The sequence below is a fragment of the Rutilus rutilus genome (genome assembly GCF_951802725.1).
Source record: "Rutilus rutilus genome assembly, chromosome: 5".
Lineage (NCBI taxonomy): Eukaryota > Metazoa > Chordata > Actinopteri > Cypriniformes > Leuciscidae > Rutilus > Rutilus rutilus.
In genome coordinates, this window is record NC_140213.1 from 40793537 (window position 1) to 40814660 (window position 21124).

Genomic DNA, 21124 nt, shown 5'->3' on the forward strand with positions numbered 1-21124 from the left:
CATCTTATTATTCATACCCTCAAAAATGTTTAGGGAACCTAAGGAGGACAAACAAAATTTTATATGAGCTGCTTATATTAATTTTATATGAGTTTGATGATCAGCATTTTCTAAAGGTTAAGCACCACCTTTCACTGACCAGGTCTTTAGGCCCTATTTTGTACCCTATTTGTGGAAAGTGCTTATCATGTTGGATTTAATCACTTCCATAGAGCTTGTAGATTTGCCACCAGGAAAACCTAGACAGAAGCCTGTGGAATTCTGGGATCACTGTCTCAACCTGACACCTTTAGACAGGCCTTTTCCAGCTTACTCCATAACGCTGATCTCAGTAGAGGTAAAGAACGCTACGTTCACTCCATCTCTCTGTATCTCTCCTTCTTTCCACTGAAATTTAAAGGGGGAACCATCAGCGAAAATCTGACGCTTTGTATACGAAGTCATGAGTCATGACATGTGAGCTGGACTGATCTTTGATCAGTGTGTCAGCTTCCTCCTGCTACATTGATCCGGGACCAGATTCTTCAGACCCGAACGCGTCACTTTTACAAGACTAGACTAAGACCAGTTTAACCTGTCAGGTATTAACATTATCTAATTTCATCTAGGAAACCGTTTTGATTTTAAAATTATTGCTAATTAATACTGATTTGTAACAGCCTGTTTATGGAATTAGTGAATTGTTTGGCTGTATGTAGAAAAATATGAACCCTGAATCTTGTTTAGGCATTAACAAACCCAGCAGGCCATGTGAACCACACAAAAGCTTTGTTTTCTGTTTTTGGTAATTAAACGTAAGGTTGCACTGTTCATGCAGTGTGTTTTATAGGAGAAAATGATCACGTGTTATTAAGATATGTGGGAAACACCTCTCCTTGTGCCGCCTCACACAACGTGGCGCCTGCTCTCCTCCTCTTTTTGAAGATGGAGTGATGAGTGCTTTGCCTTCTCATTGGTCGAGAGGTGCTAAATGATTTATAATCCATTTCTCATGTGGTGTGCGGTGCCTCATTTGCATATGGTTGCTATAGAGCTGCAGTGGTCTCTCCCTCCCCTCTCTCTCTCTCTCTCTCTCTCTCTCCATATTTCTTTCTTTCTCTTCCTGCAGAACCCAAACTGCCCCGAAGGCCTCGCAGTCTGTGCAGCAGCAGGAAACAGGCAAAACACACAGACCGTGCGCACCCTGTGCTTTTGTGTGTGTATAGTGTTTGTAAGCTACTGATCTGGCACAGTTAAAAAGTCAACATGCAATCAATGTTGACCCAGTTTTCTTTTTTAATTCGCATCTGTGGTCTTAATGTGAGTGAATAATTTGTGCATATTATTTACATTTTTTTAACCAGTACTAAAAAAAAAAAAGAAGAAAATTTGAATTTTTCATGAAAATTGGTCCACCTCTGAAACAACTTTACTTTTTGACTGATGTCATTAATCCCTCTTATTCCTCTCCAACCACCTGCTATTTGGAGACTACTTTTCACAATCCAGGTAAATACATCACATTATGGAAAAGAAAAATGAGTTGTGAAATGTGAATGATGTTTAATGTTGAGTTTTCAAAGTGCTACTATATTAACCTCTAGTTCAGTGGTTCTCAACCTTTTTGACTTGAAGGCAAATCAAGTATCATGCATTTTTTTAAACCGTTTTTCATTTTTAGATTAGAGCTTGGTTATTTCAATATATTAATGATTTATTATTTCAAATACTTATTGTTCATCTTGAGGCCCCTTTGGAAGTTTGCTGAGGCCTCCGACACCCTGGTTAAGAACTGCTGCTCTCTAGTCTAGTTCATTACTTAATAATCATCCCTCATCTTCAATGTTTTCTGTCTGACCATTATGAATACTAATATATTTGTGCTATATATACATTATGTGCTGTATTGTAACAGCTCAAAGGGCTTGTTTTGTGTATTGTTTTTTTAGACTAATCATTTCACACTTGAAAAGAATCCTGCTCCAGATTCTGTTCTGATATATACATTAATATCTATTAATCCTCACAATACTAATACAAACCAATATTTCTAAAGCCTTTGTAGAAACGATCAGCTGTACGATTTCAGCTTACAGGCAACATATTGTTAGAATAAAAGATTAATGATTGCCATCATGAAAATCATTGTGCTCATTTATCACAATCACAATGTGGTGTAATGTCATTAAAACTCTTGTATAAGAACTATCAGGACTGGCAGATCTTACAACAATCAACCTCCATGTTTGCGGCTATTGTGTTATTACTGTGGCTACGTGACAGATAAACCAGTCACCACTGATGAGCACTCATACGCTCATTTAAGTGTGTGTGTGATGAAGCTGTATCTGAGGGGCGTAATTATATTAGGTGGGAACAGAGTCAGAAAAATTGAGGCAGGGTTTGGTTCTCTCTTGGGACACTAGGCAGATTCGCCTAAAGACAAATGCATTGCAGACAGAAAACCTTCTAACTTATAAGAGAGTCTGAATCATGCCATGTTTAATGAGTAAATGTGAGTTAGTATTTAAAAAACATTAGTGTTTATAGCTTAGAAGTGCATTACAGCTTACCCTATGAACATTTTTTTTAATTATTTTTTTTTACACATTTTCTATGCAACATTTCTATCAGCATTAACCCTAACACTAAAATCAAAGGGCACTGATTGGCTGATAACATGTTGTAGTAGTAGTTTTTAACTGTTTTTTTTTGTATTTATTAAAGTTTTACCGCTTTTAACTGTTGCTATAAAGTCTGATCATTCTGCAGCTTCTTCTGGCTAACACCTGTTCACACCAACACGAATGTTCAACACGAAATTCAGTCTGATTTTCGCGTGCGATTTGTCTGTTCAGACCAAAGTGTAAAAAAATATCAGGTGATCTGAATGAAAATAGAGATTCACTCTGACAGTAGATGGCGCAGAAAGCTGAAATAACCTGGTATCTCTGGACACAAAACACTACGTAACTGTGTTTCTGACACTCACTTGTCTCTGAGAAGAAAGGAAGTCAAACAGTATTTACATTCTTTCAAACAGCCATTCAGATTTTTTGTATTCACTTTGGTGCAAACTTTGTCAAATCTAGCATTGATTTTTTCTTTTCTTCCTAATGTCAACTGAGTACTTTGTAGACACCATTTTGTTTCTTTGCAAACTGACATGGAAATTGTGCACCCCATATTCCTGGAAGTTGGCTAGCTCTCATATAGTGTGGTATTTTCACAAGTGCTTTGAAGTTTTGTGTGTATTAGATGCTCAGTAAATGTTTGTGGGCAGTCTGTGGGTGTGTTGTCTGAGAGTAATGTCTCGTGTAAATCATGTTAATCTTTTCATTCCATCAGGCTAAAATACAGTTTCCCGTTCGAATAAAACATGTAGTAGATTTTAATTGGGTGAATGACCTTTTGTTTGTGTTTCTTTGTATGTGTGCAGGAGCAGGCCGCTGAAAGCGAGAATGAGGCCAATGAGAACATGGGGAGGGTTGATGAAGGTGTAGAAGAGTTCTTCACCAAAAAAATCATCCCTGATGACACACTGTGAGTACACAACACAATACACAAGCACAAGTATGCAAAACAATGTTATTTTTCATAGAACTGGAATTAATGACGGCAAATGATTAAAACATGATCTCTAACAAAAAAATATCCTTATCGGTTGTCAAAAGACATTTCCCATCATGCCTCTCCTCTCCTCGTGTTCAGAAAGCACCAGGGGGAGGAGCCCCTCATTAAAGCACAACCTGCAGAGCCCACGTGTGTCACAACTGTCCCTCCTACCACCTCCACTACAACCCCCATCCCCACCACAGCCCCCTCCAAAAACATTAAGAAGAAGTTTGGTGACTTTTTCGCTTTTAAGAAAGTCCGTGCAGGTCGAGGGGCCAAGGGTGACGGTGGTCCCGAGGGCAAGGCCAAAAAGACTTCGATAGCTGATCTCATCCGACCACTCCGGGAGGCAAAGGAAAGGGAAAGAGAAAAAGAGAGGGAACGAGAGAAGGAGAAGGAGAGGGACAAAGAGAAACTGGATGAGGAAAAAGTAGTCAAGGCGGCCACAACCACGGCCACCCTCACCATCCTCACCATCACAGATTCCACAACAACTGCACCAATTAATGAGGACAAAATGTCACCCAGAGCTCCTTCACCTGCCCCCACACCTGCACTGATCCCACCTGCATCCACTTCCATACCTCCTGCCTCATCCCCATGCAAAACTGAAGAGGCCCCAATACTGTCCCCTGCTGCACCTCCTACTCCCACCAAATCCCCCAGCCCGGTCCCAGGTGTGTCACCCTCAGAATGGGAGAAGAGCCGGACCCTGGAGAAGAGTCGCACCCCAGATGGAGAGCGGAGGCCCAAACCCATCCGTCGCTCTCTCAGAGAGGGCAAATCACAGTCCCTCATCCTGCTCTCAGAGGTCTTGCCAGAGCAGGACGGCACAGCCATGCACGCTAAGGTATTTGAGCAGTGGTTCTGATGAAGTTAGACTTAAATGAATGAAGATTATGTTTAAATGCTTAGAGGCTGATTACTTATATTTGGTTATTTATAGGTTAAATAGTAGGCCAAAAACTGTGTCCGAATGGCTGATTTTTAAGTGCATTTTGAGTAAATATTGTGTGAAAAGGTTTCATTTAAGACCTTACAATAAAAGTACAATGGCAGTACCACGGTACTTTTGGTGTCAGATGGTACACATTAAAAAGTCATTGTCTTATCTCTATTTTTGTTTTGTTTTCCAGTAAAATAGATATAAAATAATCAAAAGAAAACTTAAACCCATTTTTAATATGATTTCTGTCTGCTAATGCTGAAGACAGTGAGTCAGTTTTAAATAGATTGGTCGCTGTTGGTTCCTACCCCAAAAGCCCCCTGGATGAGACGGTGCCATCATTTTTAGAGGTTCATATTGACTCTTGTTAGATGGCTGATCTCACATCCTAAAAAGTTCTCTAAAAAATAGTTATATAAATGTTTCTTGCTCTATTTGTAATGTTCTAAGAATTAAATATTCGGGTCATTGTGTAGAAACATGCATCGGAAAGCTCATCCAGCTTTGAACAGCGTCTCCATGTTATGCTTCACCGCATGGGAGTCACCAAAACATCTCCTACCGACACCAAACAGAGCCAGGTAAGTGTGGCTATTTCATTGATGCTTCCAACTTTTTATTGTGAAAAACAGATACCACTTTGAACTGAATTAATCGAAGAACTCTGTTCTCTTCTCTGAAGACCTTTTAAACTTTATTAATGGTCATAAATAATTTACTGTTATTGGATTTGGTGCTGCAGAAATGCCTCATATCAAGCAAAAACACCTTTCCCCCAGTAATATACGCTTACTCTGCTAAAACCGCAGTATCAAAGTAATCGCTTGCATGAAAAAAAGGTCTGGGTGAATTAGAGATTATACACTTACTTCACTAGGCATCTGATTTAAACCAGTGTTATCCTCTTACAGAGCAAGGATGAGGAGCTGAGGAAAGCCAACTCTGAGGGTAAGACACATTATTCAGTTACAGTATGTAGACCTTGTGTTGGGATGTGAGAATTTGCTGCACTGGTAGTGCTGCGTCAGCACATCTGAGTTTTGACATTGGTGATCTCAGGGTTTCTGTAATGGGGTTTCAGGTGTGACTGCTTGATGGTGTGGCATATGTGTGCTTCTAATGTGTTTAGGTCATTCACTGATTGTGAGATGCAAAATATAGTGAAGTTTCTCTTCTTACCTTAATTCATGTTGCAAGTCTTTGTTTTCTTTGAAATCCTTTTGATTTATCATACGTTTATGTTAATATATCTATATATACCATCCCTGTGTGTGTGTTTGTGTATATGTAGCCAAGTATATATTTTGTAAGTCTAGTCAAAGGCCATATGTCTGCACATAATTCTATGATTAATGCAAACAGCAAAATATCCAATTTAAAGGCAGTTTCAATTTCCGCAGGTACTGCCCTGAAATCCTTTTCCTGAAGCTACTTTCAGTGCATGTATTCTTTAGCATTAGCACAGCTCAGCATGTATTTGGTGTTGATGTGAAGCATTTTTGCATGGGTCTGTCAAGCCATTTCTTCTATTATTCAGTACACTTTGCTTGCTTTTTAGGGGCCATACTTGACAAACCTGAGCCTCCGCCTACATTTATGAAACCTCGCACAATGTCCACCTCATCAGGTAAGAAATGAATCACCCAGCTTCAGTAGTTTTCATCGCAGTGATGACTGTTAAAGTCGCAATGAAACTGGAGCAGCGACATTTTTTCGTATTGTGATGTACATCCAAGTGAAAAAATGTAGGGCAGGGACATTGTTCTATCCATCAGTTTTTGATTGGATAGAGACAAATTTGAATGCGAATTTGCAGTCAATTGTGAGAAAGGGTGGAGTTTAAGCAGACTAAATGATTGGAGAAGTCCGGCATACATAACCAACAAGAAGTCTGTAGTTTTCATCGGAAGATTGACGTATGAAATTTTGATTAAGAATTACAAGGTCAAAAAAAAAAAAAAGAATAAATTGTTCACAATAAGGTAACATTCATTTAGTTAATTTATTTCATGCTGACTTTAAACCTCCTATTTTCTCCAGACACCAGGCGACCCACCCGAGTGACCCCGAGTGTTACGGACTTCCACCGTACAGAAAGGCCGCTACTTCCAGAGCGTCCTATAGGCCCGTTGCCCCCTAAACCGGCCATGAAACCCATTCTACTTCCCGGTAGTGAGGCAGCACGGACAGCCACGGTCACTCCCAAGATCCCCAGCCCTTCTCAGGATGGTCAGGCAGAGGTGTCCGAGACCATCTCTCACTCCCAGCCCCAGGAGGAGCCTCCGACTCCATCTCCCCGCAAAGAGACGCCTCCAGCCCCCTCGCCACGGAGGATCCTCAGCACGGATATCAGAGAGCGTGCAGAGAGAGCACAATCCGTCACTGAAGGTTTGCCTCCCTGTCAGTCTAGTGGGGATGATGCAGCATGCAGGGTTTGGATGGCTAGTTTTCATGTAATATGCTGTTGAAAATTCGTTTTAAGGGGATAGTTCACCCAAAACTTAAGATTCTCTTTATATTTTCTTACCTTCAAGGTGTGTGTCAAACTCCAACTTATTTTAGCGAGGGCAAGATTATCAGTAAATAGTGACTTTACTTATGCGCTACATATCAAGGCATCTGTCGACTACATTTATGGTATTTCCTGCACCAGTTTTCAGTGTTTAGGGCTATGGCTAATGAAATTTTATTTTGTTGTGAATGTGAATTCACTTCCTTTATCGAATGGGATGCAGTAAAAAGAAAGTACAATGCAGAAAAATAACAAGAAATGTCTTTTTTATTGAGTTGTCCTCATGGCCTTTATGCAAAAAAGAACTATAAAATGTGTTGTCCAGTTCACAAACAAATGACTCTTATGAACCAGTTCTTTTTAGTGAATCAAAAACACCGAACAACCAGGTTAGTCCAGTTCTCAAAACAAATTACTCTTATGAGCCGGTTATTTTAAAGAATGGGTCTCGGGGTCGTTTCTTAGATGGATGGATGGATGGATAGATAATGATATTTATTGGAATATCCCTTTAATTGATTGACAGTCTGTCTTCTATTCTGCTTCTTTCTTTTCACTTTGTTTCATGCATGCACTCGCACTCAGCCTTCATGATATCCATCCCTGTCTAAATAAATTTATAATAATAAAGTAGGGCCACATAATGACTCAACTAGTGTCTGTTTTCATTCAACACCTCCCTCGATGGCTGATCTTAAAGCTCTCAGAGTCCGAACACAATTCAGTTAGCCCTATCCCATCAGTAATTCAATGCTTGTGAAACTGATGCAGCAAATGGGCCCTGATGAAAATGCATTCATTCTTTTGAGTGTTTGTCCAAAATACTCTTTGTATCTCCAAATGTTATCTTAGTGCAATAACCACATAAGTGAGAATATGAATATTGCGATAATGAGATAAGCTGAACATCCCCTGGCGGTGTCAAGTGTTGCGTACGTGTCAGCATTTTCAGTGGACAGTGAGTAGCCTGTCATTTTATTCTTTATTTTCATTCAAGTTCCACCCTTCCTCCATACATCCTAATGCAGATATTTTTCTCATTTGTGAATCTGTTGTAAACGACCTTTTGATGTTCATGACGTGATCATGACATAAAGGGTCACAGGTTTGAATCCTGACTGTAATGTTCCCCAATTTCTCCCATTTCCACCGTCAATCCTCCCTGTCCTATATAATAAAAGGCATAAAACAGCCCTAAAAGACATTGTGCTGTATTGTGTTCATGTCTTTTATAAGAACGGACACAGTCTGACCGTATTTCCTCTCATAGAAACCCTCCCTATTCCACGGCCCCGCATGAAGCCCTCTACCCAGCGCCGTGCCGTGTCTGTCCATGAGGATTCACTCCTCCAACACGCCACCATGCTTGACCCTGAGGGTGAGCCTCTGATGTCTCACAGCTGTCACTCACAATATGTCATCCTGTGTTTCTGAGCAGAGCTCTGAATGATTCCACACAAGTAATATGAGGGAGATGTTTGAAGAGTAATAATGTAATGCTGCTCTAACTGTCATTGTGACATAGATTAGTTAAAGGTATTATTAGGAGTAATGTGTCAAAAACTTTTTAGTCAACTAGCATATAGGCTAGCACTACCGTTCAAAAGTTTGGTGTGTGTAAGATTTGTTAATTGCTTTTGAAAGAAGTCTCTTATTCTCACCAAGGTTGCATTTATTTGATTAAAACGATAGTAAAAAATGTCATTTATATAATTTGTATAAAATGTAATTTATTCCTGTGATAGCAAAAGCTGGATTTTCAGCAGCCATTACTCTTCAGTGTCACATGATCCTCTAAAAATCATTCTAAAATGCTGATTTGGCGCTCAAGAAACATTTACTTTCATTTGTGCTGCTTAAAGGAATAGTTTACTTTAAAATACAAATTCTGTCATCATTTACTTACCCTCAATTTGTTTCAAACCAGAATGTCGGTAACAGTTGACGGAAAAAGTTAATGGACCCCATTGACTTCCATAGTATTTTTTTTTTTTCCTACTATGGAAGTCAATGGGGTCCATCAACTGTCTGGTTACCGACATTCTTCAAAATATCTTCTTTTTTGTTCAGCAGAAGAAAGAAATTCATACAGGTTTGAAACAAATTGAGGGTGAGTAAATGATGACATCATTTTCATTTTGAAGAACTATTCCTTTAATGTTTGTGGAAACTATCATTTTTTTCCCCCATGATTCTTTAATGAATAGAAAGTTCAAAAACAGCATTTATTTGAAAAATAATTATTTGTAACATTATGTCGATCAATTTAATGCCGCCTTGCTGAACAAGATTAATTTCTTTAAAAAAAAAAATGTACTGACCCCAAACTTTTGGATGGTAGTGTAGATGAATTCAAAGCTAAAGCATGTAGACTAAAAGCCACAAAATGTTGATTTCATGTGGTCTTTAAAACACAAAACGCATTCTTTTTTCTTTGTAATTGTTTTGTTTTTAATTTTGAAAGCAAGAATCGACTGTATGTCACTTTTCAATGATTGCAGTTGTTATTACGGCCTCTTTCAGAGCTAAAGGCAGCGCTGCCAAGACGGCAGAGGTCACCGGGGGGGAAGCGAGTGAACCTGGGGGAACTGACGCCCTGCTCAGAGGATTTACCTGAGGGTGAGGAAGGTGAGCGGAGGAAGAGATCAGCTCCACTCCGACACCATTATACATACGGTTTGCACAGAACTTCCATTAGACATCTCACTAACGTGTTCGTCTTGTGCATTCACAGTGAAATCTCAGGAGAAGGACAGCACTGATCAGACGGACAGCACAACATTCACAAACAGCAAATCAGAGCAGAGCCCATCCGGGCCCAGCGAGCAAGTGACCAACCAGGAGAGGAGCGAGACAGTCTCAGAGGAGCACACAACGCAGGGAGAAACATCAGACCAAAGAACTGAATCCCCCTCACCTGAGACACACATGGACTGACCCTGCGCAAATCTATTTTCTATGTGTACCTTTGCCTTGCACGCCAGATTATGTACAAAAGAATGAATTATGAACAAATGCGTTTAAAAAAAAGAAAAAAAAGAAGAGTAAATCAATACCTATACTTGTTAATAATGATTAAAAAGTGAATTCTGTTGTGTCATTACGAGTCCTGACTTTTTTCATGGATTTATTCCTCAACACAGCTTCCATTTGGTGCGAATCAAAGGAAGTTTGGCAATGAAACGTTTGCCGGTGTGATTTGATTAAACTTACCAACATTACAACATGTAAAAAGAGAGTAAATCTAAGGGTATGATATATTTTGCAGTCACCCCAGCAGCACCTCTATCTATATGCTTTTTAGCTCCCTGCATATGTTTGGAAAACATTTATTTAACGTGTATTACATCACATACTGCAAGTATATTCAAGATTTTATTGTAGAAATGGCTCTAAACCTGATATTGCAATGTAAACCACATTGAAACATTTAGAAGGTCTACAATGACAAAAGAATGAAAGGGACATTAAATCATGCAATAGCCATTTTGAGATCATAAGATGCCCCCTTATTTTGGTTGTATATTACAACCAAATATACAAAACATTATGACCAGTGAAGCGAATATCATAGATAATCTCCTAACAAGGCCACATATTAAGGTTTAGGTAGAATAGATGGTAACCAAACAATTAGTTATCATAATCTACATGTTGGATGCAGGAGAAATGGGCAGGAATAAAGATCTGTGCGACTTTGACAAGGACCAAAAATGTTATGGCAAGGCGACGGGGTCAGAGTATCTCTGAAATGGCAAAGCTTGTGGATTGCTCCTGGTCAACAGTGGTTCGAGGAGGGATAAACCACAAACTGGCGACAGGGTGTTGGGCGCCACAAGGCTCATCGATGCACGGGGGCAATAAAGGCTATCCCATCTGGTCTGGCACAAGTTGCACAACATTTTAATGATGGTTACAGGAGGAATGTGTCACAGCACAGTGCATCACACTGATGCGTATGAGGCTGCATAACTGCAAACCAGAGTCCCCATGATTGCCCGTCCACAGTCGAAAGCGCTAACAATGGGCACACGTCGTCAGAACTGAACCTTGGAGCAGTGGAAGAAGGTCGCCTGGTCCAATGAGTCACGTTTTCTTTTACATCATGTGGAAGGCCATGTTTAAATGTGCCATTGACCTGGGGAAGTGATGGCAATGGGCGATGTTCTGCTGGAAAACCCTGGGTCCAGCCATTCATGAGGTAAATTTGACAGCATTAGGTAGGTGGTCATAATGTTTTGGCTCATCTGTGTACACTGTAGGATTTATAAAGGTAATTATGTAAAGTGATAACGCTAAAATCAGTGTTTTCCAAACCTGTTGGCATAAAAAAACCCGGTTATTTTATGTTTTAAAAATAGTGTTTTCACTTCATATTACAATGTCCTTTAATTCCTATACAGAACTGGGCCTCTGTTAGCAGAAAAGCCCACATGATTTGAGTCATCACGCTGCGTGTGTTTCTGCAGCACATTACTCTCTTCAGTACACAGCAAGTGGCGGTTGTGCAGATTTGGCTGGTGAATGTTAATGGAACACAGGAGAGCCATCTGTGAGTGTGGAAGTGCTGGAGAACACAGAAGCATCATTAAACCACAGATGAGAGTGGCGTGAGTAAACCGCCCTCCGCTTGGAATGAAACCAAATTGTTTTTACTACTCTTTCAGCTGATATTTTCATGTCTGAGGCACACGTTCACCCTCCCGTCCGACATATTACACCCCAAACCGAAGGATAATACGTTAATATATCAAAACAAGGTGGTGTTATTATAATCTAAACCATTTTATTTCATGAAAATACTAGCAATTGGCACTTATTATACAGTAAGAAAATTAAACTTGCCCAGAAAAAAATTAATGGAAAGTATCACGTCGCAAAGAGCAAATCCGTTTCTCGATAAGACCATACAATCAAAGACAAACCACAAAAACAATGAGCAGTCACTCCACCATGAATGATTCGACTTTAGAAAAATAAATCCATTTGTGCAATTGAGAGACCATAGGCTCAGACAAATAAAGCATAGCTTTCAGTGCGTCCCACGAATGTTAGCGCTCCAATCGTAAAAGATGAACTCACTTCCAGAACACAAGAACTTCCTGAGGGCTTGTAATACGGGAGAACACAAGTCTACAAATGCTTATACGGAAGAAATGTAAAACTAATATTTGAGAACTAAATTTGGTTTAGATGTCAGGCTGAAAATTCCTTAAGATCATATTCGTATCCCTTTCAGCTTTACACCTCTTGCTGTTAATGTAACAAGAATAAGGGAGAACATCTATATGAGTGACTATACTTTTTGTTGCAATGTAAGCATATTATTTTATATACTTCTGCACATAAACTTGGGTTTCTGAAATGATTTATCATTTTGTACATTCTGTAGTAATTTTGCTCGATTTAGTCATTAAACATCTTCCCACTTGAGCTTTCTCAAAAATAACAGTATCTGAAACGTATAACAGCTGTAGATTAGTGTTATCATTTCTTTGGTGAAGATTTAAGTGATTCTATATATGGTTTCAGCTGAAATCTGGTTTACATTCGCATATTAGGCATAAGAGGTGAGAATCTTATGGGCAAACAAGTGTCAAAGCAAGATTATATCACTCTAATATATACAGAAAAATTCAATGTGAAGGCCAAATCCTGGAGCCCACTTGGAAAACAAATTCTTAAAGACTTTGAATGTAAAAACCACAAAATCTTGTGCTGTGATGCGATTACAATGTCAAAGTCCACAGACAAGTGTGTTCAACTGTAATCTCTCCAAATATGCCCACACTCAGGGGCAAAATATACAGAAAACAGTGTGAAGAAGAGAAACAGATTGAAGTTTCTAGCCTTTGGCCTAAAGGATTCATATAATCAGTGCAAAGTGAATGCAAGTTGTTCCTCTCGAGCGTAATTTAAGAGCAAGCTGGGATAGGCTTTAGTATGTACATTATATGAGTCTTTACCTCATCCAAAATTTTATAAAAGACTAATTTAGTGTTAAGAAAGGAAAATGAAAAGAAACTAACAAACAAAATGTCATCCATAATGATCAATAAAAATAAAAAAATACACGTGCAATGACTCCACCTGTAACAAGTCTAACGCTGCTTTAAAGGTAACTCGTTTCATTTTCAAATGAAATGTTTCACGTTACTCCATGCACTCATCAGAAACCCGTTTGGAAAAAGATACCACTGTTCCGTATCAGTAAGGAAACCGTTGGGACTGTTTGGGAAGTAAGGCCTCCATGTTTTGCATATGACGCCCAGGGTGACGGCGGTCTGGTGTGCCAATGTCTGAGTGCTACAGGGTCGCCAGCACTCTGAAGAAGGAAATGATAAAAACACACAACGACTGTCCCACTCCAAACACCAACGCCTCCAAGGAGAACATACTCTTCCCAGCCGCCTTATAGACTCCTGCTATAGCTGCACCTGTAAGAAGACAATTCGTATGTCTATACGCATTTCATATTCATCATTTATTATATATTTCAGATGTAACTAGACGAAAAACAAGCTACGTACTAGTGAGAACCCCTCCAAAGAGCGGGCCGATGATGGCCATGAGCAGGATGCCGATTGGGAAAAACCGTGCCATCTTATGTCTGCGGAGTGTTGCCAGAGCGAGGAGGGCGACAGGCAGGTGAAACATCAACGAGGACACAACAGCCCACAGGAACACCCCATACCACATCTCTGCAAAAAAAAAAAGAAGGAAAGACATCACACAGTGGCATGAAGAAACACATTCAAAGCCTGAAGATCAGCCAACAGAGTCTATCAAACCTTCCCACGCCTGTGATGTAAACATCTCCCGTGGGATCTAAGAAAATATCTAAATGACTGGCATCATGGAATTTAAGACTGATAGTTAGTGGTGAAGCGTCATTTGTTATATTACAAGCCTGTACTGTAATCCTGTTAATTAAATATTCAACTCCATATTTCTGTCACACAACTTGAAGAAGATAGACACACAGAAAGGTAGACAGATGGATGAATGAAATGGTAGACAGATGGCTAGAAAGACTGTTAGACAGATAGATAGAAAGAACAACAGATAGATAAACAAACAAACAGACATAACGATAGATAGATAGATAGACAGACAGACAGATATCCATCTCTCAGTAACACCATCATTTCAGCAAACTAAAGTAACATTAGCCGGACAAGCTAACACACTAGCATTAGTTGCTAACCCATTACCAGATTGAAAGCTTGACCACTTTTTCACAGTAAAGTCATAAAAAAAAATCATACAACACAATAATAGTATCTGAATCTCATAGTAGCACAAACATGAGCTGATCGAACTGATGAGTAATGTCGGCTGTGGCGAGGAAACTCACCGGAGAAATCGCACAGAGAGGTGTCGTTCCTCCCGCAGTTGGTCACATTTGTCCTCGGTACCAAATTCAAACTGAGGATCTGCTGAACGAATCCCATCTCCGCGTCCTGAATTTCTCTTGAGATCAACACTGCGATCATGCGTGAGAAAAGTGTCAAATCCGAATAACCGCATTAGAAAAGGAATGTGGGCTTGAGCAGAGCGTTTGTTTTTAGCACAGATGCTCTTCCATCTGAATCAACGTCCACTTCAACTGCGCAAACCCGATGAGTGCTCGGATTTACTCTCATTAAACTAAAAGCACTAGCGATGCTCTGTAACACATTTGAAAAACCGGGAAAATTAGTTTTAAAGACCACAACTGTGTCAGGTTTGACGTTTGAGAGATTATCTAGCTGTCACCTGCGATTTGCGACAGGCTTGTGGGCGGGGCCTGTATGGTTGTAGCGCATGTCCCTTCGCGGTATCCATAAAACATGACTCACATATCATATGGATAGATCGTGACTGTCTTTTGCTAATTCTATTCGGAGTGTTGAAATAGCCAGACAGGCAGAATATGAAAAAATAATTTACCGTAGGCTGTTGTTATTTATATACTATATATTATTATTATTTTGTTACTATTGTTGTTATTGTTATTATTATTATATTATTAACAATATTATTATTATTATTTATATACTATTATTAATATATATATATATATATATATATATATATATATATATATATATATATATATATATATATATATATATATATATATATATATATATTTCCTGTCGTGGTTTCTATGGTTGGTAAGTTACATATTATTATATAAAAATATATTGTCATCGAACAGAAGAGCCAGGAGGGCAGAATTTTTGTAATACCTTTACTATATTACGTTTAATAATTACCTTAATAATACTATTTTACCTTTAATTTCCCGTAATAATAAAAATCAAGTTATTGTTATTATTATTCTTGTTAATACATATTTTTTTTAAAACATTTTCTGTCATTTCATTTTTAGTACAAGGTTGGTACAACCTAACAAAGAACTTGAAGTTGAAAAGAAACGACTATTCTCTGGACTCTGAAGGCGGATGAGGCATTGAGTGTTTTATAGATCAGATCATGCTAGCAAGCTAACATGCTCTGCGTCTAGTAAAGCTAGCTGGTTAGCCACAGTCTTTCTTGTGATTGTTCTCGAGTATTCATCTGATTTTGCCGGTGATACAGCAGACCACACAGAAAAATAAGAATGAATTATTCGGATTACGACTCGGATGGTTATTCCTCAAATGAGGATAAAGACTACGTCCCTTCTGGTAAGAGATTTTAGCATGAAGTTAGCATGGTTGTAGCAAAAGCACAGATATAGCTAAGCCGTCTGTGCTTTATATATCTACACATGTACTGCTTCACTTTTTCTTTTACATTATGATAGTGATATCATATGCAAACACAATTGCACAAAAAGTATCCTAGCTAATGCTCACTCTTTGGATTCATATTTAACGTTACTTATCTAGACAATGACTTATCTATTCTAGAGTGTAAAAGGTATTTTTATTAAGATCCCTCTTTGAAGATCGCAGGTGTTTTATGTGATCAGATCCCAATAGTTACTCCTTTCTGATAGATGTCCATTTGGCTGTGACAGTGATGACAAGGATGAAAACAAAATAATTCACCAAAACCCCTGCTGGTCTTTTATGGTCCTGTCGAGCAGTCTGAATCTTAGAAGTGCTATAAATTGGTTTGCATCCTGAAGCACTGGAGGCTCTTCAATGGGTAGAGGAGATCCAACCTTTAAACATAGTGACTTGTTTAGATTCATTTTCAGCATTAACATGTATAAGTGCTCAATCTATATCCAGGCATGATTTAATATAAAAGCAACGGAGAGCCTGTAAAGAAAATGCCATTTGGGAATAATTATTATTTGTTTTGCATTTTATGTGTGTATATGTAGGGGTGGAGGTGGTGTGGGCAGTCTAGTTTCAATTGAGTACAGCAGAAACTAAAGGACTAAATAAAATGACTTTTATTAATTTAATAAATGATGGGAAAGGAGGAGGTGGCATCTATATGTTAAAAAACAAGCTGGTACTGAGATGAGAAAAATATTGGACCAGAAGAGAGGACATTCTGCCTTTTAAGTGAGAAATATTCCCACTCATAGAGGAATTTAGGTCAATGGAATTAGAAAACCTGCCACTTCATATTTTCCTGCTCCAAATAATTTTAAAACACACGTTTAGGTTATTGAAATTGACATCAGCCCTTTTTATTTTCGAACAGGCAATAATGCATCGTTAGTTGGTATGTTTATTTAGTCTCAGGGTCATAAATATGATTCATTCACATTGGTTTACTTTTTTCCTTTTATTGATCAGATGATAATCTGAGCGAGGATGACATGAGTGAATGTGTGAAGGAGGACGCACTGGAAGGGGAGGATCACAACGAGCAGCAGTCAGTGAAGATGAAGAAGAAGAAAACCAAAGCAGACATTCCTATGAGGTGACGTATATTTTAAACTCAACTAAATTCTTAAGTAAAATGATCTTAAGTAAAATTGCCTCACTTTCCTCTTATTTCCAAAGAAAAAGGAAAAAAGGAGGCCTCAAACTGGCAGAAGATGGGGAGGGAGGTTCGGCAGGCCAGCAGGAAGATGAAGATGAGCCAGAAGAAGATAATTTTGTAACCAAGTCTAGAGGGGACAGTGACGTTAAGCAGAAGAAGAATGCAGATGATCTTTGGGCTAGTTTTTTGAGTGATGTCGGCCCTCGACCCAAAGCATCAGCTCCGAGTGCAGACTCTCAGCAGGTAACTTAAGAAACTTAAAGGGATAGTTCATCCAAAAATTTATTAAATTAATTCAAGTGAAATTCTGTCATCATTTCTGTCGGTAACCAAACAGTTGATGGGCCTTATTGACTTAAATACTGTGGAAGTCAATGCCCATCAACTGCTTGGTTACCCATATTCTTCAAAATATCGTCTTTTGTGTTCAGCAGAAGAAAGAAATTCATACAGGTTTGGAACAACTTGAGGGTGAGTATATGACAGAATTTTCATTTTTGGGTGAACTATCCCTTTAAGTAAAAAAATAAAATAATTCAGACTTCTGTTTAATTTGATGCAGATGTGTTGGGAAAACCTGTTAGTTACCATGAAATCAAAATTGACATTTCTTTTTTGTTGTATTTTTTTTTTAAATAAATGATTTATCTCTGCACATTTTTTTTTCATTTATGTGCTCTTGTAATCTTTAATCAAAATAACCCCCTCCCCTCTTGCTACAACATCTTTTCTTTTCTCTGATGATGTGTTTAATAGAGACAGAGCGCATTTAGGCCACGCCCACACCCAGGGGGAAAACAATCCAACCGTCTCCATTGACTTTGCATTGCGAGAGGCTGCCTCCTTGTCATTTCTTGCTTCTAACAAAAGACAGAAAAATGCCTAAAAGCTGCTGTGTGACAAGGTGTACAGCAAACAAGCTAAAAAACCCAGAAATAAGTTTTTATTAGCTCTCAACCCCAAAAAACGAGTGTTTAGGACATAAAAGTGGATACAGGCAGTTGAGACAGAGCGTCACGTGTCTCATTACTCTGAGAACTAACGTACGCCTGCTGGAGGAGACCGTAATCGGCTACACAGGATAGTTTATCTTACAGAAATATAATATATAAAGCTGACATTTGGATATTTGACTCACCAGTGACCAAATGTTTAACTTACTGCACACCTAATGTATTTTAGTGCATACTGAGTGTCAGGATCCCACAATTTACCCATTCGTTCCAGCCTGCATCCACTTTTATGTCTTCAAACGCTCGTTTTTTGGGGTCGACAGCTTATGAAAACTTATTTCTGGGTTTCTTAGCTTGTTTGCTGTACACCTTGTCACATAGCAGCTTTTAGGCATTATTCTGTCTTTTGTTAGAAGCAAGAAATGACAAGGAGGCAGCCTCTCGCAATGCAAAGTCAATGGAGACGGTTGGTTTGTTTTCCCCCTGGGTGGGCGTGGTCTTCAGATTATGACGCGTTGTGCTCTGTCTCTATGGTGTGAGGGCCAGACAACCTGTCACTCACATGAGATCAACCAATAGCAAAACACAACCGTCCACCCATCCAATCAATTCCCTATGGACAAATCCAAATCCCGCCCAAAAGGTTTTTTCTTGTTTGAGAAGCCGTTCCACTTGGATACTATGAAAGCTTGTTTCCGCCAATGAATAATAAATAAATAAGAATAATTGCGACTTTTTATCTCACAATTCGGACTTTTTTTCTCACAATTGCGAGATATGAAGTCAGAATTGTGAGAAATAAAGTCGCAATTCTGAGAAATAAAGTCGCAATTGCGAGATATAAAGTCAGAACTGCTTGTTATAAAGTCGCAATTCTGGGAAATAAAGTCGCAATTGTGAGATATAAAGTTGCAATTGCGTGATATAAAATCTCAATTCTGAGAAATAAAGTCGCAATTCTGAGAAATAAAGTCGCAATTGAGTGTTATAATGTCAGAATTGTGAGATATAAACTATTCTGAGGTAAAAAAAAACCTTGGACTTTATATCTCACAATTGTGAGTTTATATCTCACAATTCTGAGAAAAGATGTCAGAATTGCGAGATATAAACTTGCAATTGCGTGTTATAAAGTCAGAATTGTGTGATATAAAGTCGAAATTATCTTTTAAAATGTTTTATTTTGTGGCGGAAACAAGCTTCCATAGGATACACATCAGAATAGGGAAGAAAAGACTATTTCAACTTCATTACATGTTGACTTTAATGGTTGAGAAATACAGTAGGTCAGCCTATCAAAATCTTTCAGCTTTGCAAACATTTTTTTTTTTTTACAAAGTTACAAAGTAGCTTGTTCAATATTCTAACAATTACTCACGCATTTTATGATTTAATGTTTATTTAATTTTCTTGTACTAACATTTCTGTCTTTTCTTGCCTTTTATTTAATTATATTTTAATAATTTGGGTGAAACATTGAGCTTACTGTGTTTTGCATGTGGTTCAGTGTCTTGGTAGTCTTGATTCTACAGTCAGAATGCGTTAAAAAAATGTAATTCAATTTATTTGTATTTATTTTGTGCTTTTGTTTTATTAAATAGTCTCAGATTAATATGCATCATTTTTTTTTTTTATCTCTAATAGTCCACATCTACAGCTGGCCCAGATAAGCCCAGTAAACCCTCTACAGCGTCTCAGCAGCAGGAGGTCAAACCTAAAGAATCCTCCAAAATCACAATTACCAAGGTGTTTGATTTTGCAGGAGAAGAGGTTCGGTAAGTGAGACTTGCCTTGTGTGACTGTGAGTGCTTTATATGGCCACCAGATGACAGCATGCATTCATTAATCAGATGCAGAGCTGAGCATCTAGCAGTGATTGCTTTTTGGAAACAGTGCTTCAGAAATATGTTAATTTCAAACCTGTGATTTGTCCAAATAGGTAATTTAATTTAACACTATGTGCATGTTATTAATGAAGCCAAAACATATAGAAATATTTTGGTAATTTCAGTGAATGTTGTTATAGTTAATCACAATGCTGTCATCACATCCTAGCTTGTCTAGCTTGCTGCTTTTTAATAATTAATTCCAGTACATTGTGTTTATGAGCCAGTCACACGCTCAAAGCGGAGCCAGTAAAATATTCACATCCTGCCAAGCACAAAGCACTGACAAGCTTTGAACTCTTTTGATGAACGCAAGATGTGATTTATATTAAGACTTGTTCTATAAAAAGAGTGCAGTGGCCCCAAAAATATTTGGACACTTTTTGATACTTAAAAATGTATGAATTTTACTTCATAAATCACAAAATATCAAACCAAAAGTGGCATCTGAAAACAAATGAATCCAGGTGTTGGTTAATGATCCACTTATGTTTGACAACCAGAAAATACTTTTTTTTATATATTTTTTTTAAATGCTTTTATTTCCAAATACTTATATGCTTAGAAAAATGTTTTTGCAGTATTTCTTAAAGTATGATTTAAAATGTGTGAATTAAGTGTCCAAATACTCACTTAAGTCTCTTATGTTATGCTCACCAAGGCTAAATTTATTTGATGAAAAATACAGTAAAAACAGTAACAATGTGAAAATATTAAGCTGTTTTCTATTTTAATATATTTAATATGTAACTTATTCCTGTGATGGCAAAGTCTTCAAAATTCAAAAGAACGCCACTTATTTGAAATAGAATTTTGTTTTAACATTGTAAATGCCTTTGTCACGTTTGATCAATTGAGTGCGTCCTTGCTGAATGAAAGTATTAATTTCATAAAAATGATCTCACAAACCCCAAACCTTTGAACAGTAGTTTATAGTATCTTGTCTCATTGTTTTTGAGCATTACATCTCGTGTTGTGCTCCGCAGGGTCACCAAAGAGGTGGACGCAGACTCCCGGGAGGCCAAGAGTTTTCTGAAGGAGGAGAAGGAAGAGTCAGTGTCATCTGAGCCACAGCTGTCCGAAGCGCCCTCCTCTGGATCCAGGTACCGCCCCGGTGAAACCCTTTATTCCTTCGTTCTGTTGTTCTGATCTTCCTCAGCACATGTGAAATTACAGTTTGCAACCATTGTGTCAGTTAATTAATGAAACAAAGTGGTTTTTAATGGTTCTGTTTTGTGTTTCACTGACGCAGAAGTGAATAACTCATTAGCGCTTGACTATAATTAATTCTTTGTTA

General features: G+C 38.3%; 3 protein-coding genes across 4 annotated transcripts in view; 2 read left to right on the plus strand and 1 right to left on the minus strand.

Annotated features, from left to right (window-relative positions):
- The window catches only part of carmil2 (capping protein regulator and myosin 1 linker 2), a 41920-nt gene extending 31768 nt beyond the window's left edge, over positions 1-10152 (plus strand). Inside the window, exons 32-40 of one of the 2 annotated variants that reach the window (XM_084410049.1) lie at positions 3419-3522; positions 3691-4444; positions 5017-5121; positions 5452-5488; positions 6099-6167; positions 6581-6928; positions 8323-8430; positions 9576-9680; positions 9787-10152. In XM_084410049.1, coding sequence (XP_084266175.1) covers positions 3419-3522; positions 3691-4444; positions 5017-5121; positions 5452-5488; positions 6099-6167; positions 6581-6928; positions 8323-8430; positions 9576-9680; positions 9787-9989 — 1833 coding nt within the window. In that variant the 3' untranslated portion in view covers positions 9990-10152. The remainder of the gene's footprint in view (positions 1-3418; positions 3523-3690; positions 4445-5016; positions 5122-5451; positions 5489-6098; positions 6168-6580; positions 6929-8322; positions 8431-9575; positions 9681-9786) is intronic. The other variant, XM_084410050.1, reaches the window with a different exon arrangement.
- Positions 10153-11823: 1671 nt separating this feature from the next.
- tmem170a (transmembrane protein 170A) lies at positions 11824-14873 on the minus strand. Its single transcript, XM_084410075.1, has 3 exons — positions 14410-14873; positions 13583-13753; positions 11824-13489 (listed from the first exon to the last, which is right to left on the minus strand). The coding sequence occupies exons 1-3, from the start codon at positions 14546-14548 to the stop codon at positions 13359-13361; spliced, it is 441 nt and encodes a 146-aa protein (XP_084266201.1). The 5' UTR covers positions 14549-14873; the 3' UTR covers positions 11824-13358.
- Positions 14874-15487: 614 nt separating this feature from the next.
- The window catches only part of cfdp1 (craniofacial development protein 1), a 28173-nt gene continuing 22536 nt past the window's right edge, over positions 15488-21124 (plus strand). The window contains exons 1-5 of the mRNA XM_084408841.1: positions 15488-15727; positions 16799-16925; positions 17009-17231; positions 19586-19716; positions 20814-20930. Coding sequence (XP_084264967.1) covers positions 15661-15727; positions 16799-16925; positions 17009-17231; positions 19586-19716; positions 20814-20930 — 665 coding nt within the window. The 5' untranslated portion in view covers positions 15488-15660. The remainder of the gene's footprint in view (positions 15728-16798; positions 16926-17008; positions 17232-19585; positions 19717-20813; positions 20931-21124) is intronic.